This window comes from Carassius gibelio, chromosome A23, assembly GCF_023724105.1.
Source record: "Carassius gibelio isolate Cgi1373 ecotype wild population from Czech Republic chromosome A23, carGib1.2-hapl.c, whole genome shotgun sequence".
Classification (NCBI taxonomy): Eukaryota; Metazoa; Chordata; class Actinopteri; order Cypriniformes; family Cyprinidae; genus Carassius; species Carassius gibelio.
In genome coordinates this window covers 1,319,255-1,338,443 of record NC_068393.1, presented here as the reverse complement: position 1 = coordinate 1,338,443, position 19,189 = coordinate 1,319,255, and the positions used below count along the sequence as shown (strand labels likewise).

Genomic DNA, 19,189 nt, shown 5'->3' with positions numbered 1-19,189 from the left:
GTTCTGCACGCTTGGTAAACAAACTACAGCTAGTCCAAAATGCAGCAGCAAGAGTTCTTACTAGAACCAGGAAGTATGACCATATTAGCCCGGTCCTGTCCACACTGCACTGGCTCCCTATCAAACATTGTATAGATTTTAAAATATTGCTTATTACTTATAAAGCCCTGAATGGTTTAGCGCCTCAGTATTTGAATGAGCTCCTTTTACATTATACTCCTCTACGTCCACTACGTTCTCAAAACTCAATTTGATAATACCTAGAATATCAAAATCAACTGCAGGCGGCAGATCCTTTTCCTATTTGGTGCCTAAACCCTGGAATAACCTACCTAACATTGTTCGAGAGGCCGACACACTCTTGCAGTTTAAATCTAGATTAAAGACCCATCTCTTTAACCTGGCTTACACATAACATACTAATATGCTTTTAATATCCAAATCCATTAAAGGATTTTTAGTCTGCATTAATTAGGAAAACCGGAACCAGGAACACTTCCCATCACACCTGATGTACTTTCTACATCATTAGAAGAATGGCATCTACGCTAATATTTGTCTGTTTCTCTCTTGTTCCGAGGTCACTGTAGCCATCAGATCCAGTCTGTGTCCAGATCAGATGGTGGATCAGCAGTGTTGGGAAAGTTCACTTTCTACATGAACAAGTTCAAAGTTAAATTCACAAATTTTAAAATGAACTAGTTCAGTTCATAGTTCAAACTACAAAATTTTGAACTAAGTTCACTAAGTTCACAGTTCCAAAAATGAACTAGTTCATAGTTCTTTTTTTCCATATGTTGCTGCGAGCTATTATTTTTCTAAATTATTGCAACTATTGTAATAATTTTAATGATTATTTTATCAGTTTTAACAATGAAGCAATGTGTCAGATTTCATCTTCATATCCAATGTTGAATCCTTATCCAACCAGGGTTTACATTAGCATTGAGGGGACAGCATTTCCCCATTGTTGCTTTAATGCTTTGTCTCCCATTCTCACCGACCTTGTCATAAACATCATAAAATTCGGCCCCACTTTATATTAGGTGGCCTTAACTACTATGTAGTTACATCAAAAAATAATTACAATGTACTTACTGTGTTCATATTGTATTGTAGAACACTTTTGCTGCTATTGAGGTGGGATGGGGGTAAGGTTAGGGAGAGGGTTGGAGATATGGGTAAGTTTAGGGGTGGGTGTAAAGTATGGGTCAACAGTGTAATTATGAATGTAATTACAGAAATTAAATACAGATGTAATTACAAATCGTTTTTTTTAATAATAAAATTACAATGTAAAAATATGTATGTACACAATAAGTACATTGTACTAAATTATTAATTCAAATGTAAGTACATAGTAGTTAAGGCCACTTACTATAAAGTGGGTCCAAATTCTTTTAAATGATCATACGCCTTCTTGCTACATGCTGCTGTCGCCTCGATGGCTTTTTTTTTCTTTTTGATGACACGTCACGCATCCGGCGGACGGTGGTGCGACACTGGTGGCTGGTGTTGTCAGATTGGGCGTTTTTCCGCTATATATTAAGACCCCTTTACGGTGTGTTTCAGCCGGGATTTCACCTGGAAGGCTCTATAGAAATCTGGCACCCTATTGAACGAAGTTAACCTGAGAGAGCGTGCCGTTCACAGACACCAGAATGAACGAGTTGACAGTAACATTCATCAGGCATTAATACAGCACGTTCAGTTCACGTTCGCCCAAAATAAGAACGAGTTCATGAACTATCGTTCAATGAATGCGTTCAGGCACAACACTGTGGATCAGCACCTAGAAAGGACCTCTACAGCCCTGAAAGACAGCGGAGACCAGGACAACTAGAGCCCCAGATACAGATCCCCTGTAAAGACCTTGTCTCAGAGGAGCACCAGGACAAGACCACAGGAAACAGATGATTCTTCTGCACAATCTGACTTTGCTGCAGCCTGGAATTGAACTACTGGTTTCGTCTGGTCAGAGTAGAACTGGCCCCCAACTGAGCCTGGTTTCTCCCAAGGTTTTTTTCTCCATTCTGTCACCGATGGAGTTTCGGTTCCTTGCCGCTGTCGCCTCTGGCTTGCTTAGTTGGGGTCACTTCATCTACAGCGATATCATTGACTTGATTGCAAATAAATGTAAAGACACTATTTAAACTGAACAGAGATGACATCACTGAATTCAATGATGAACTGCCTTTAACTGTCATTTTGCATTATTGAGACACTGTTTTCCTAATTAATGTTGTTCAGTGGCCGCAATCCTTTTTGTTAAAGTGCTATATAAATAAAGGTGACTTGATTTTACAGTACATCAGGCAGGACATCTAAATGCTTGCCTATCATTTATCAACCTCAAATATGGCTTATCATCTGAAATATATAAGTAGGCTATTAGCATCTTTACATGGCCACTCAATTTAATGTTAACCTAGAAAAATGTGCGCTATTCTGTTTCTGTGGAAGTGTGGACAGGCACCGGTGCACCCTCTTAATCCTAAAATACAAATTTTATAATACACAACAAAGTAATTTTTGGTAATACAGATACAAGTTATATATCTTTCAAATCTGTAAAACAATAAAACATTGTGCGTTTGTAAAATAATCAAAGCAAACAGGATTTGTTTTCTGCCGTCTTGGTCTGTGTGAACTTGAGCACGAAACTCTGTGTATATCTTTGCCTTACAGACATTAAAAAATATATAGAGTGAAATTTCTACTTTCAAATTAACCAATTCAAATGGAAAACAAATATTCTCAAATGATGTAATCCATACAACACATGGGGTGCTTCACTACTGCAGAGTCAGTGTCACCGACATCATCTCTTAAGACAAAAACAAAGAAAGTACTAGTTTATCAAAATATTAAAATGTTAATGCAATAACAATAATGTTTTTCCTAATGATGAATTCATAATCATTACTTCTGTTGCGTGCTGTGGCAAGCTTTATGCGTGCTTGAGCAATTTGTTAGGCTATGTAGGCAAATTCAAGTCTCATTATAATGATTGAAATGGTTTATTTATAAATGTGCAATTAGTTGACTAATGCTTAAAATTAATGACTACTAGTTGATCAGAAAAATCCTTAGTCGAGGACAGCTCTAGTTGTTTCCACACCATGTTAATACCTCTGGCTGGACTCTGATTCAGGTAATGTGCTCAACAGACATTTCTGCGATTGCCTATTGTATTTGAAATGTAAAACTTCCCACAGGTTAAACACAAATATGGCACATTTGAAAGCAGCTGGCAAGCTATCAGTAGGTTGGGGTACCCAGGGGTGGACTTAATGATTTGGGGGTGTTAAGCAAATTGAAGGTATGGGGCCCCAACACATCAACTAAATGTTCTTTAACTTTTGTGACCCTTATTTGTTTCCTCATAGCTTGGAATTTATTTATGCTTCACATTATTCATGATATAGTGCAAGTTCAGAAATGAAGTCAACCAGATGGTGTTTTAACAGTAATTACTTTCTAAAACGAAATGCGATGCTGTGACTTGAATTTGCTGGCACTTTCTTGAAATTGAATGAGTCATTTTTAATTGTTCATGCATTGTGCTTGCAGTATTCTTTGAGGAAGACTCTCAAACCAAATGGCTAGTGTGTGCTGTGATTGGTTTAGCGGGGCTAGTGTGTGCTGTGATTGGTTTAGCGGGACCAGTGTGTGCTGTGGTTGGTTAGCGGGACCAGTGTGTGCTGTGATTGGTTAGCGGGGCTAGTGTGTGCTGTGGTTGGTAAGTGGGACCAGTGTGTGCTGTGATTGGTTTAGCGGGACCAGTGTGTGCTGTGATTGGTTTAGCGGGACCAGTGTGTGCTGTGATTGGTTAGCGGGGCTAGTGTGTGCTGTGGTTGGTTAGCGGGACCAGTGTGTGCTGTGATTGGTTTAGCGGGACCAGTGTGTCCTGTGATTGGTTAGCGTGGCCAGTGTGTGCTGTGATTGGTTTAGCGGGGCTAGTGTGTGCTGTGATTGGTTTAGCGGGACCAGTGTGTGCTGTGGTTGGTTAGTGGGACCAGTGTGTGCTGTGATTGGTTAGCGGGACCAGTGTGTGCTGTGATTGGTTAGCGGGGCTAGTGTGTGCTGTGGTTGGTTAGCAGGACCAGTGTGTGCTGTGATTGGTTTAGCGGGACCAGTGTGTGCTGTGATTGGTTTAGCGGGACCAGTGTGTGCTGTGGTTGGTTAGCGGGGCCAGTGTGTGCTGTGATTGGTTAGCGGGGCTAGTGTGTGCTGTGGTTGGTTAGCGGGACCAGTGTGTGCTGTGATTGGTTTAGCGGGACCAGTGTGTGCTGTGGTTGGTTAGCGGGGCTAGTGTGTGCTGTGATTGGTTTAGCAGGACCAGTGTGTGCTGTGATTGGTTTAGCGGGACCAGTGTGTGCTGTGGTTGGTTAGCGGGGCTAGTGTGTGCTGTGATTGGTTTAGCGGGACCAGTGTGTGCTGTGATTGGTTTAGCGGGACCAGTGTGTGCTGTAATTGGTTTAGCGGGTCCAGTGTGTGCTGTGGTGGTTAGCGGTTAGCGGGGCCAGTGTGTGCTGTGAATGGTTTAGCGGGTCCAGTGTGTGCTGTAATTGGTTTAGCGGGACCAGTGTGTGCTGTGATTGGTTAGCGGTTAGCGGGGCCAGTGTGTGCTGTGGTTGGTTAGCGGGGCCAGTGTGTGTTGTGGTTGGTTAGCGGGGCCAGTGTGTAATGTGGTTGGTTAGCGGGGCCAGTGTGTGCTGTGGTTGGTTAGCGGGGCCAGTGTGTGCTGTGGTTGGTTTAGCGGGACCAGTGTGTGCTGTGATTGGTTTAGCGGGTCCAGTGTGTGCTGTGATTGGTTTAGCGGGACCAGTGTGTGCTGTGATTGGTTAGCGGGGCTAGTGTGTGCTGTGATTGGTTTAGCGGGGCTAGTGTGTGCTGTGATTGGTTTAGCGGGACCAGTGTGTGCTGTGGTTGGTTAGCGGGACCAGTGTGTGCTGTGATTGGTTAGCGGGACCAGTGTCTGCTGTGATTGGTTAGCGGGGCTAGTGTGTGCTGTGGTTGGTAAGTGGGACCAGTGTGTGCTGTGATTGGTTTAGCGGGACCAGTGTGTGCTGTGATTGGTTTAGCGGGGCCAGTGTGTGCTGTGATTGGTTAGCGGGGCTAGTGTGTGCTGTGGTTGGTTAGCGGGACCAGTGTGTGCTGTGATTGGTTTAGCGGGACCAGTGTGTCCTGTGATTGGTTAGCGTGGCCAGTGTGTGCTGTGATTGGTTTAGCGGGGCTAGTGTGTGCTGTGATTGGTTTAGCGGGACCAGTGTGTGCTGTGGTTGGTTAGCGGGACCAGTGTGTGCTGTGATTGGTTAGCGGGGCTAGTGTGTGCTGTGGTTGGTTAGCGGGACCAGTGTGTGCTGTGATTGGTTTAGCGGGACCAGTGTGTGCTGTGATTGGTTTAGCGGGACCAGTGTGTGCTGTGGTTGGTTAGCGGGGCCAGTGTGTGCTGTGATTGGTTAGCGGGGCTAGTGTGTGCTGTGGTTGGTTAGCGGGACCAGTGTGTGCTGTGATTGGTTTAGCGGGACCAGTGTGTGCTGTGGTTGGTTAGCGGGGCTAGTGTGTGCTGTGATTGGTTTAGCAGGACCAGTGTGTGCTGTGATTGGTTTAGCGGGACCAGTGTGTGCTGTGGTTGGTTAGCGGGGCTAGTGTGTGCTGTGATTGGTTTAGCGGGACCAGTGTGTGCTGTGATTGGTTTAGCGGGACCAGTGTGTGCTGTGGTTGGTTAGCGGGGCCAGTGTGTGCTGTGGTTGGTTTAGCGGGACCAGTGTGTGCTGTGGTTGGTTTAGCGGGACCAGTGTGTGCTGTGATTGGTTTAGCGGGACCAGTGTGTGCTGTGATTGGTTTAGCGGGACCAGTGTTTGCTGTGATTGGTTTAGCGGGACCAGTGTGTGCTGTGATTGGTTAGCGGGGCCAGTGTGTGCTGTGGTTGGTTTAGCGGGACCAGTGTGTGCTGTGATTGGTTTAGCGGGACCAGTGTGTGCTGTGATTGGTTAGCGGGGCCAGTGTGTGCTGTGATTGGTTTAGCGGGACCAGTGTGTGCTGTGATTGGTTAGCGGGGCCAGTGTGTGCTGTGGTTGGTTACCATAATAGGACCCCATTGTATTATTTTGTTATTAATAATATGCTCAATGGAATATAAGAATGCAAAAAGCGCTCCCCTTCTAATCACTAAAATCTGTCAGTCAATTCAGTATAATAAATGAAGCTCTGCACTGCACAGTTAATCTTTTCTTTACATTGTGTCTAAGCTTTGTAAAGATGAGAGGATTGATAGGCATGTTGATTGAATCAGCAGTTAACGAAAACTCCAGCATTTTGAGTGATGAATGGAATCTGTTCAATTTAAACGCCGATGATTGGCCATTGATTGTTGCTTACCTCGGTGAGCCTGATACCTAAACTGCACTGCTAATGACAAGATAAATATTTCCCAGCATTTTTATTAAACACTGTAGGCTCACTTGTCGGGGGCCTGTCCACATGCAGGAGTCTGGAAACTAAAATTGTATGCAGTTTATTTGACACATCTTTAAAAGCCGTTTTTAACTATTCAGAGTGTAATCCATCTGTCATGGGTTACTATACCTGTGTTTCTGTTACTTGATTATGATTGGTTTTGTTTGGAATGACACATGGACATCAGGCATGTGTTCTGCATAATATACCTGGACGAACTACTACTTTTTCCACAATGCAATGTGCCTGCCATAACCCAGAGATAACAACAAAAACTATTTTAGATTAAATTTTTTTTACATGAATACTCAGTCAAACATGATTAGGTAATGATAACAATTTAGCATGGTGCAGTTTGAAATGTTTACCACTATATAATGCAGTTTCACTTAGCTTAGATTTTATACTGTGTGGAGTTCAGTAGTATTAGGTGGTATTCAGTTCCAAGCATCACTCTGTTGTCTTTGATTTATAAATCTAAATCTAAATAAAATTAGATTTACCAAGACTTGAATGTCCTAACATGGAAACAATATTAATAACTGTATTATCAATTAAATGTATCAAAATATATAATTTGGGGGAAAAAAATCATTATATAATGTGTATCATTATATTCTGGTTTTGAAGTAAAAACAGGCCTTTCAATTTTTACTTTGACAAATATGTAAATAGTTAGAATAGTATAAAAACAGGAAAATGTAATAAAATTAAATGAGATCTCACCTCTCCTTTCTGTCCAACAGGACCATAAGGACCCTGTAGTAAGAGGAAACAGAGCTGTGTCAGAAATCAGAAGATGATTCAGACATTGAGCTGCATGTGGCAAATGATGAGCGTTACGTACGGGCTCCCCGTTCTCCCCCGGTAAACCATCACTTCCAGCAACTCCCTAAAACACATGAGCACACATCGCCACATGTAAACACATACAAACCAACTGTTTTCTCATCATATGTTTTATTTTTCATCACACAGCAGATATGCCTCATACCATGTCTCCTTTAGGACCTCCAGCTCCAACTGGACCCTGAGAGGGAGAGAAAGAGAGAGGGAGAGAGAGAGAGAGAGAGAAAGAGAGAGAGAGAGAGAGAGAGAGAGAGAGAGAGAGAGAGCTATGTGTTACACATAGGCTTTGTTCTGTGGCAAGAGCTCTGGACAGTGAGGTCACCAGGACCTCTAGATCAGTGGATCCCAGTGGACTTTCATAATAATACAAAAAACGGTGTTAACGCGCGATAAAATAAATGTCAGCATTAATCAGTTAATGCAATAATGCAATAATGCAATAATACGATAATATACGAATATATATATATATATATATATATATATATATATATATATATATAGATGAAGAAGCACGTCATAATAACAAAATTTGTCAGTTTTTTATATTAAAAATGCAGACCAACAAGCCTAATTTTCTTATTTTACATAAAATTGTTGTTTCGTTTTTTATGATATTGTAAACATTGTTTTAAATTATGTGCTAGTATTACCTTATGAACTGTGTGATTGCATTATAATTTATCACAGTGTGTTCATAATGTAATACATTTCTCAGACAATAACCTATTACATTATGTGAAAAGATTTTATTACATTGAAAAATTATCATTACATTATGAGCTCAAGATTTTATTATGTTTTGAGAAAATGATTACATTATGAACATTTTATTACAATAATAATGATAATAAGTTTTAACTTAACACATTATGAGCAATTTTTATATTATGTGCAGTTATTACACTATGAGTTGCTGAGAATATGCTCTTTATTGTGTCTGTGATTAAACAAAACTAAATAATATATGTTAATGTGTTTGTCTATATGAATCTGTGCATGTTTTTAGAAAAGGATTGTTAATTGAAAAACTCAAAGACATTTTTAAAATAGTTTTACACAGGCTAGATACTTCTAACATCAGTAGAAAGACAGACAGATGTGTTTCACTCACCCGCTCACCAAAGCCTCCTCTGATTCCAGTAGGACCAGGCAGACCTGGATCACCTAAAGCTCCTTTAACACCCTGTATGGAAACACAAACTTAATACCTTTCATCAACCTTGACACACAACTACTGCTCCCGAGCTCTCAGCCCTCAGAGCAACATCATGACTTTTTGCCAAATAATACATTACATTTACAGTCACCAAACTCTATCCTATGCTTCAGAACACATGGACTGTGAGGCATATTTCACATGTTTTTCTGTCGTGGCACTTGACATGATCCCATAATGCAACTCACCTGGAATCCTTTAACACCTTGCGCTCCAGGGTTTCCAACTAGTCCAACACCACCCTGTTAAACAAGCACATACAGTATATGCTTGACAATGAACAACCACAAATGCTGGAGCTCTCCTGACCGCAGCACATAAATAACATGCGCATCTCTCAGGATCAGCTGCTTGACCTTCTGCTCAGATGAGCATGACTTCATGACTTCAGCACCACAGTCCCAGTCTAATACAGCACTATTATGTGTTACAAGTCAGTCTTACAATCTGAGCTTAAACAACTCATTCAGAAAAAGAAAAATGGGGATTTGTCAGTTGTGGTTTTATGTTGACCATAACATAACACCATGAACTCTGTAACTTCAAATGAATTTTGCTCAGCCGTTTTTTAATCAGCGTCTAATGTTGTCCCTGATGCTGGCTTTGTATTTACTTACAGCTACACCTCTGGGTCCAGCCTCTCCTCTCTCTCCAGGGATGCCAATCTCACCCTGTGGGATAAGTCACGTTTAGTAACATCAGAGCATGTAGCAGTCAGCTCATACGATTCTACTAAATGACCTGTATATATTGTACAATCACAGAAGTTGGGAGTGCAGTAACATTGGCTGAGAATCTGATAGATCTTACAGCATGCATTACTACACTACAGATGTCAGAAATGGATCATATCTGGTCACGAGTCAGATACATACAGGTATACCTGGCTCTCCAGACGGTCCTGCTTCTCCCATCTCTCCTGGACTGCCCTGAACGGAGAAGGATTCTTGCATTAATCACCATTTCAGGGTGAAATAGACCTCAGACTGTTTGACAGTCAGAAACACCAGACCAATAAGGAAAAAAGATGGCATGGCTGTCATTTTGAGCTGAAAGTACCATAAACTGTCCATCCGGAGGAAGCTTAGCGAGGATGCTTGAACTAGGAAGCACTGAAGCATAAATTCATATTCCTCTTCATATTTCATCTTTGCGGTTACAAAACATTCATTTAAAATGTCTTAACCAAACTTCAACAACAAAAGGGAAGATGCCTTGAATGTAACTGATTGCACTATGAGTGATCAGTGAAATTCCTTCTTCAAATACTTTTTTCGTCAGTTCTTCCACCCTTGTTTCCTTCAAGGAGCTAGAACACAAGGAACGGAAACGAGGACTAATAAGGGATGGAGAAGCCCCCCGTGAGTGCTGAAGTAAACATAATGAGATTAAACTTGGCATTACATTTGATGTTGAGCTACTCAGATGTCATGAAAGAGAGTTACATGAACTTAATTATATGAATGTAAGCTTAGAAATAGTGGATGGTATCACTATTTCTAATCACGTGCAAAGGAATTATTTTGATGCACATTTGAATCAAAGAAGTAGCTTAACAACACACTCAAAAAAATGATTCAGGTGACCTGATCCCTTAAATAACTTAAATAAATGCATGCTTAATAATTAAATTAAACCTTTCAAACATCATTAAGAGTTCAGTTGACATAATAATATTGATCATTGAATTAACTTAATATTGTGCGTAATTTAAACTCAAATTTCAGTTAATTGAATTTATTTAAAATTAAATTGCAGTAACTTTGGAAATTAGGTAGTCGATTTCTAGTTCCTATCATGCTTTGCATATGGCTGGATAAGGAGCGTAAATGTTAAAATTAAGTTATTTTAATGTGTTTTTAGTGAAGGGAAATACCTGTTAGTGTTTAATGCTGTTATGTTTGACATTTAAAAGAGTTTCTGTTATGTTGAAGTTTTTATGATAACCATTGTGCTGAAGAGTAGAGCACATGACCAGAAAAACACTACGCTGACTTTATTAGCAAAGACTGCGCTAATGCCAGTGACAAATAACAGCTTAATATGTAAATAAGTCACATTTAGTGTGTGCTGATCGTTATGGATTAGAACTAAAAAATAAAATAATAAGATTAAGTAAATTGGTTGAAGACCTACAAATCTTACCTTAATTTTTGGGAAAAAATAACTTAAAAATATGTGTTTGTTACAAATGATTAAGTTTTTCTAGCACAATGTAGTTTGTTAGCTGAGCATAATTTCATTAGAAGTTGGAAGAAAAAATGGACTAGTTAATTTGGTTGTTGTTGAGCTAACACACTATTGTTTAGAGTGATGACAGGCCGTATATGCTGCTGGTTTGGTGTGCAGCAGTACAGTGAGCATCCCAACATTACTGCAACCATAAACCTCCTAATGCAGTCTTCCACACTTAATAGTTTCATTTTTTTAAATAAAGTTCATTCAGCACTGATAATATACATCCTGTTTATGTTTAAAAATATTCCCACCGAGCAATACATCAGGACAATTTATGAGAGATGCAGAGAAGTGGAATGAAAAAAAATGAATAGTAACTTGTTAGTGTCACACATTCCCCTCGTGCAAGTGTACATAGAGAAACAATTTGAAAATGAATCCTGTGTGAACATTTTCAACAATCTTAAAGAGGATCTATAATCTCAGAAAGGTACAGAAACTGAAATCTTTACATATCTAAATAAAATAAAGATTGTACAATATGTCTCTGTTATCTGAATATATTTAACTCATCTTACAGCTCTAAATGGCCTTGCTCTCATGTAAGTTGCAAACAGATTGAAATACTCACAACTCCTCCTTTGGCACCTTTGGCACCAGCTTTTCCTGGCAAACCCTGAATTACACACAGATAGAGTTCAGCTTGTTGCGAGTTACACTATGCTACAAAAGCCAGCAAACAAAGCAACTAAAAAGTAATAAAACACTCAAAAATGATTATTGAACAGAACAACCAGATGATTTCCTGAATGAAAATTTGCAGCTAAAAAACAAGCAGAGATGAAAGGCAAAAATGACGTTGTCACACCACTTATTAACATTCAATTTTTTCTTGCCATATTAATGTTTAGTCTGTGTGCTGATCATGGACAGTGTATTGAAGGGTAATACGTACAGGCAGGCCGTTAGGTCCTTTCTCACCAGCTACTCCAGGTCTCCCAGCATCTCCCTGTCAACACAAGCACACAGCGTCAGCATCACCACAAATAAGCGCTCTCTAAACCAGCTGCTGATTACCTTTTCACCATCCAGCCCTTGGGTGCCATCCTTCCCGTCCCTGCCCGGGATGCCCTGCGGTTCACACACAGCATTATAATGGGCAAATCTAACGCTCCTCATAAGAGTCAGTAAATAAAACCGTTCCTCACCGGTTCTCCTTTAGGTCCTACGCCTCCAGGGAGTCCCTTGGCGCCTATTTTCCCCTATTCAGAGGAAGACATATCCATGCCAATATCACAATCACTCTGATGTTACACTGAAATAAGTATGGGGGGCCTACAAGAAACTATATCTAGCAAGTGATGTGCTTACTATCTCTCCTTTGGGCCCTCTGAAACCTTGCGGTCCTCTCTCACCAACATCACCCTATTCAGAAGCAACACATATCAAACTTTTGGTGATTTTATATTTTACTAACAGAAACACACATTAAAGAAAAAACACGTGCAAACATTAATGTGCAAAGGTGTGATGATACACGTACAGTTTTTCCAATGATGCCAGTGATTCCAGGTTTTCCTCTGAAGCCAGGCAATCCCTACAGTGAGAGCACAGCTGTCTGGACTCAGCATATGACTGTGTCTATTTCAGTAAAATGTGTGGGGTGCTGCTCTTACTCTGTCTCCTACTGCTCCCACTGGCCCCTGGAGTCCTCTCAGCCCTCGAGAGCCCTTTAACACACCATTACACACAAAACATCAATGGAAGAAGAAGAAGGAGAAAAAACTAGCTAGAATTTGGATATTTGTGTTTCCCACAACATACAGTACAATGTGTTTTGTTGTTCGTGTTTAAATAGAATTCCTCACATTGTGTTCATTTTGATCAATTCTATTATATTACACTCTATCCTGTTCAGTTCTTCTAAACAACTGTTTAACACTGGGGATTGTTATCCCAGTGCACCATTTTTTAAAAGAAAGAAACGAAAAGTTGCTGATGTTGCTGACTTTGCTGATCCTCAGATGCTCCACAAAATTAGAAATGGCGGAACTGAACCCCCAGAATTTGATATTCTTGATGCTGCTCTGCTGCACACCATTACTCTCATTAATATTAGGATGATTCAAAGTTTAAAAAGTTACATTTTTAGGGTGGTCTGCCTCTAACAGCACAAGCAGAGTCAAAATGATTGGGATGCCAATCAAATTCAAGTAGATGGCTTTGCTGTGCGCAGATCCAGTGCCACACTTCAGTTTAACAGTGAACGAGTGCAAGGTTTGAGCATCTAAACATTAATAACTGGTTTATCACAGAATTGTTACAGGCAGTAATTTCTGATCATGCAAAATATCCCCTAGTGAACTTTCTCCTTTTGAATCAACAATAGCCTACTGTATATCATGTATATAATTGAATAATTGTAATGAAATTGTAATGTAATTTGTAACTAATTGTGAGAGACAAGAACCATTAACGGAAGCATTTTTGACATTATTTAGTAGTATAAGTGTACATATTATAAAATTAAAATATTATTTTAAATGGTATACATGCATGACTTTACATTAAAGCCCAGTTCAGTCAGGAGCACTCTGTTGATCAAGATTATTTTTGGTGGCAGGCTTTGCCTTGAAGGCTTCAGATTCAGATTTCACGAGCAAACCTCACTGAGGTCTGAACTCCATTCTTCACTCAAACTACATTTATTTTACTGCTATTTTTCTTTGTTTTGCTATATTGTCTTTAAAACTTCTTTATTTCCTTTAACTAAAAAAGCAAATAATGACATATTTGTGAGAACAACCCTACCCAAGAAATAAGTAAATTCTAAGCGGCATGTCTGCAGACATGGTGAGTGTCTAGCTGAGGTGAGGCGTACCTGTAAACCCACTGTCCCTGGCATCCCCGACGGCCCCGGCGGGCCCTGATCACCCTGATGGGAAGAGACAGCCACACAAACACATTACAAACAAGCTCCTCTCTGCTTCAGGTTCATCTGTTCATTAGTTTCAGTCTGTTACACCACTATCTCACCTTCTCTCCATCTTTCCCCACCTCTCCCTTACTCCCTTTGTGACCTGTGTGACCCTAAATCAAAACACAAAAGCAGAACCACAGTTTGTGATATCTCTTATAATAAGAAACACGTGTTATAATGTCAATGCTGACGTCAAGTCATGTTTATGTTAAAAGCGCTTTATACAATACAGATTGTGTCAGTTATGGAAACACAACGATGGACACAGTTCAGATTCTGCTGTAAAGCAGACAATAATGCCATTATTTAGCTCAAATGTGACCCTGGAGCACAAAACCAGTCTTAAGTCGCTGGGCTATATTTTAGAAATAGCCAAAAGTCATTAAGATTTTAAGTAAAGATCATGTTCCATGAAGATATTTTGTAAATTTCCTACCGTAAATATATCAAATCTCAATTTTATTAGTAATATTCTTTGCTAAGAACTTAATTTGAACAACTTCAAAGATGATTTTCTCAGTATTTTGACAGTTTTGCACCCTCAGATTCCAGATTTTCAAATCTCAGTTAAATACTGTCCTGTCCGAACAAATCATACATCAATGAAAAGCTTAATAAAAAAATAAATTAAATAAAGGCTGGTTTTGTGCTCCAGGGTCACAAATGAGTTCAGTGTTGGATCAGTTCAGATCAATAACATTACGAAGTTCCTCAGTGTGAAAAAAGTTAATTTAAAAAAAGTGTAATTGTTAATTCAGTTCGAGTGAGTTGGGTTGATTCAGTTCAGTTCAACTCAGTCCAGTGTTAAAGCTGCTCTATGAGGTGTTGCTGAGTACCTTGAATCCAGGCATTCCCGGCGGTCCAGGAGGACCCGGAGGACAGATGGCCGGACACTACAAACAACACATTTCGTTTGTTTATCTTTTGAAAATGGAATTACACTTACAACAGACCTCTCTACACATTACAAATACCACAGATGTAAAGATGGATGTCTATGCTGTATGTATACACTAAAAAAAACAAAAAAACAATTGTCACGATTTCCATTTAAAACTGTTTACTTCAGTTTGTCTCAAAGCAAATAACAGTCTCCACTGAATAAATGAAAATAAATCATTTAGTTTACTAAAGTGAACTTTTAACTTTCTCAAACTAAATTAAACATTGAAGAACCATTTTTTTATCTTAATTTATCTTACTTGCAAATTTGACTCTTATATTAATAAATTATGTAGTTATTAAGCGATGAATTAATTTCTGATTGAGCATTAGTGATGAACAGCTGCTGTTAACAAACTGAAGAAAAGAGAAACACACGAACTAGACTTCAAACACAGCCTTAGATGAAATCTACTGAAATAAAAGTCATTAAAGGCCTTATCTTAACGATCTAAAGCAAAGTGTGCAGGTGCACTCAGGGCGTTTCCAAATCCACTTTTGCTATTTTAACGACGGAAAAGCATTTGGCGCGCCTGGGAGCATGGTCTAAATGGGTTGTCCCTATTCTCTTAATGAGTAATGGGTATTTTTGGGGCGTAACATGCAATAAACCAATCAGAGTCTCATCTTCCATTCCCTTTAAGAGCCAGTTCGTGCCATTGCTATTTACACGGTGGAATTTGGCAAGCGCTAAGACAGACCGCATCTCCGAGCCTAAATCTGATACATGTGATGACTATCCATTATGAGGATATATATATATATATATATATATTTAGCCTACAAAAAAATCTTATTCAATCCTGTTTGTGTGCTGCTGTGTGTCCCTGTGTTTAATAAGCAGCGTGTATGTGTGTTGCGGACCCACCTATATTTTTATTTAAAAAACAATAAGGTTCTGTCTACACAGTCGAATGGAATGCAAAAACTTTGAAGCTCAATATCTCAAAACTACTTGGAATGCAGATAGAACCTTATAATTCCAAGGGGACAATATTTATATATTACAATATATATTACAATATATATTACAATATATATATATGTGGCGAGTGGGGCGGGGCCGAGGGACGTGGGAACAAGGAGTGAGGCCGGCGGAATGATTGGGAAATCTGCGCCCCACCGCCGGTCTCGAGTCCCACGTAGGAGATGGAAGGATATAAAACTGGAGCGACGATAGTGAAGGACGAGAGAGGACCAGGCCTGGGCTTTTAGTTGTGTTTGCTTTTTATTTATTTTATTTATTTCAGTTTTGTGTTTATTTGGAATTATTAAAGTTTAATTTTGATTGTGCACCGGTTCCCGCCTCCTTCTTCCGGATGAACATGGAGATTTTATTATTACTATATATATATATATATATATATATATATATATATATATATATATATATATATATATATATATATATATATATATATTATATTATATTATATTATATTATATTGACCTACATTCATTAACACTTTGGGTTATGTGTAAAAAATAAAGTCTGGTACACAAAAAAATATTGATCGATTATCTAATCAATCATCTGTGTGGTCTACAATACGAAACTGTGCTTCTCTTCTAAACTGGATTTCCAAGCTTTTAATTAATATAATTAATAGTAGATTTACTATGTGGTGTGAATGTGAACTAAACAAGTGCTTAAAAATGCTTTGCATGTGACGTAACAAGGAGCGTTAGAAGGGTTTCTGTTACTCTGGTGAAGAGAGCAGCATTGGCTTGGGCTCAGAATGTATTTACTGCTGCTGTATACTTCAGTGATATGACAAAAAGCATACATGAAATTGAATGAATTAAAACTTGCCAGTGAACCATATAAAATAATACTGAGACATTTGCTCAGTTCAGAATAACTTAATTCAATTAACTGATGTGGATAATTGAATAATGTAAATCCAATTTTTTTTTAGTGATGGTCTTTATAATTTATAATATTTTTATGTTGTACAAATGTATTTTGTCTTTTAGAAGAAATAATTTTGATTAATATTAAATATATAAATCAAAATATATGTTTGTACCAAACCATAATTATATAAAAAATAAAATAAAAAAATAATAATACATTTGGCTGTAACCAATTTAAGCATCTGTTTGTTTGTTTGTATAAAGTACAATTTATATATTCTTTCACTTCAATAGTTTTCATACCAAAGTGGTAAATCATCTTAACGTACCAGCAGATCACCACTGCCTTCAGGAAGAGTTCCTGGAAGTCCCTAAAAAGAAGAAGTATAGATGAGACTGAATGATTTTAATAAAATGAATGTGTTTTTGCACTTTGAGTCCTCATATGCAGGTACTCACAGGAGGTCCATCCGGGCCTGGAAGACCAGGGAGTCCTGGAAGACCCTCGGGCCCCTACAACCATCACACAAACCAGAGCCACTCAGCACAACACTGCTCCATGAGCTCCACAGCTAACATACACATCTAACCACATCTATGTGTGTATTTATTCTCAGTGGACTGAAGAGAGAGATTCACAGTCAAACATCAGTTTGCAGCTTGTCAGACACAGATGTTATGTGCAGCATGTTTCATCTGCTTGTCTCTGTGCTGTGCTTACTGTAGCTCTTCACGTCCAGAATGTTTTTCATTTGTGCAGTGCAGATAGCAATCTGTAGTAGTTTTTTATCAAAGTAAATCTATGTTTGATGAATAACACATGACCAACAACATAAACGTCTTTGCTCTGTTTGCTGTCAAAGTGTGTAAAGAGCCACTCACCGGCGGACCCTTAGGTCCTGGTCCACCTGGAAGTCCATTAGCTCCAGCAAGACCCTGAGATCAGAAAACACACCCAAATGCAAATGCTTGACACTGGCTGAACATTTTCTTTTGTTGAGTGTCCTCACAGGATAATGCATGATCATAACCAAGAGCCAGTGCAAATAAACGCAGCCCGTGACCCATCTGTCCTCATAGCTAATGCGTTATTCTGATCAATCTTCCTCTAATTCTGGTACTTGTACTCACCAGAGCTCCTGGTCTGCCTCTGCCCTGAGGAAGACAAGAGAAGAGAACGTAAGTCACTGACATGTTCATCATGATACTGCACTTTTGCTGTACAGATGATTTGTGAATGTAAGTAATGACGGTAGTCTGACAAATGAAAAACAAATATGGTGTGGGCTTGAACTGGAGAGGATCATTTGGTCCTGTGCTGTTGAAAACAGGATGAAATGTCATATCACTGTGTTTACTGTGGATTTACTGATGCTTGGCACCTACAGGGGGTCCATCCGGTCCGGGGGGTCCTGGGTCACCCTACAAGAACACACACAAAACAATATTCAAGATAAAAGTCTAATATTTCAAGCTGAGAAACAGTAAGTGCATCAGAATGCTGTTGAGACATAGATAATATACACATAGATAATTGGTTCACGTAAATGTCAGATCATCTGATCATTTTTTCAGATTTTTTAAGTGACCCAAGGAAGTGATTTACTGGTTTCATTAATTTATTCACTCAGTTTTATACTTTTTTTCCTGTTATAGCACTATTATAGTGCTAAATAACGTATTGTTGGTGAGCAATCACACATAATTAGCATACTAAACTGTAGAGGTGTCCCCGACTAAGGATTTTCATTCGAGGTAAATAATGTTATTATGTTTTGATTAAAAGATAGTTAACACTAAACGTCAGCGAAACCCTAACAATTCACAATTTTTACAATAGTGCTCTCATTATAAAGTTATCCTATATGACAGTAGTTATTAATGTTCTGCATTTCTGTTTTGAGCTGTGCGCGCTGAAGATGAACAGTAGAGTGAGCATTTGATAGCACATTTTTAATCAATGGGATTAAACTCATAATTTAATGTAGAATATGCTTCGTTATTTATACAACACAAAATTAATAATAAGACTTTTAGGCTATCTGCAAAAAGAGCCTGAATGCAAATGAACGTTTCTGAATTCCGTATTTTCCGGACTATAATTCGCACTTTTTTCATAGTTTGGCTGGTCTTGCGACTTATAGTCTGGTGCGACTTATTTATCAAAATTAATTTGACATGAACCCAGAGAAATGAACCCAGAGAAAACATTACCGTCTCCAGCCGTGAGAGGGCGCTCTATGCTGCTCAGTGCTCCTGTAGTCTACACTGAAAACATAGAGCGCCCTCTCACGGCTGGAGACGGTAATGTTTTCTCTTGGTTCTTGGTTCTAAATAAATGCAATTTATAGTCCAGTGCAACTTATAAATGTTTTTTTCCTCATCATGACGTATTTTTGGACTGATGCGACTTATAGTCCGAAAAATACGGTATTTTAAAATACACACTTTAAAAGGCAATTTTTCATTCATTTAGTTATAACTTAGTATTCCAAACTAGAAGTACTCTAGTATTACTAGAGTACTCAAGGCCGGGACAAACCAAGCGACGGTCAGACTCACATCGGCGGCAGTTTGCCCGATTCAACACATCAGGGCCATAGTCAAGAGTGAGAGCTCTGATTGGATGCTCAGTTTAGCGAATGAGTCAGTGAACCAGGATTAAAGCGAAAATAATGAAAACAAGCAAGTCAATGAAG

General features: G+C 39.1%; 1 protein-coding gene across 1 annotated transcript in view; it reads right to left on the bottom strand.

Moving 5' to 3' along the window:
• Positions 1 to 19,189, bottom strand: part of LOC127944818 (collagen alpha-3(IX) chain-like) — a 28,252-nt gene that overhangs the window by 2,911 nt on the left and 6,152 nt on the right. The window contains exons 6-27 of the mRNA XM_052541124.1: positions 17,877 to 17,912; positions 17,622 to 17,645; positions 17,373 to 17,426; positions 16,950 to 17,003; positions 16,820 to 16,861; positions 14,528 to 14,584; positions 13,748 to 13,801; positions 13,593 to 13,646; positions 12,388 to 12,441; positions 12,255 to 12,308; positions 12,083 to 12,136; positions 11,920 to 11,973; positions 11,789 to 11,842; positions 11,667 to 11,720; positions 11,343 to 11,387; positions 9,409 to 9,462; positions 9,151 to 9,204; positions 8,722 to 8,775; positions 8,429 to 8,500; positions 7,460 to 7,495; positions 7,313 to 7,357; positions 7,192 to 7,224 (exon numbers count right to left, since the gene is read on the bottom strand). Of these exons, the coding sequence (XP_052397084.1) occupies positions 7,192 to 7,224; positions 7,313 to 7,357; positions 7,460 to 7,495; positions 8,429 to 8,500; positions 8,722 to 8,775; positions 9,151 to 9,204; positions 9,409 to 9,462; positions 11,343 to 11,387; positions 11,667 to 11,720; positions 11,789 to 11,842; positions 11,920 to 11,973; positions 12,083 to 12,136; positions 12,255 to 12,308; positions 12,388 to 12,441; positions 13,593 to 13,646; positions 13,748 to 13,801; positions 14,528 to 14,584; positions 16,820 to 16,861; positions 16,950 to 17,003; positions 17,373 to 17,426; positions 17,622 to 17,645; positions 17,877 to 17,912 (1,092 nt within the window). The remainder of the gene's footprint in view (positions 1 to 7,191; positions 7,225 to 7,312; positions 7,358 to 7,459; positions 7,496 to 8,428; positions 8,501 to 8,721; positions 8,776 to 9,150; positions 9,205 to 9,408; positions 9,463 to 11,342; positions 11,388 to 11,666; positions 11,721 to 11,788; positions 11,843 to 11,919; positions 11,974 to 12,082; positions 12,137 to 12,254; positions 12,309 to 12,387; positions 12,442 to 13,592; positions 13,647 to 13,747; positions 13,802 to 14,527; positions 14,585 to 16,819; positions 16,862 to 16,949; positions 17,004 to 17,372; positions 17,427 to 17,621; positions 17,646 to 17,876; positions 17,913 to 19,189) is intronic.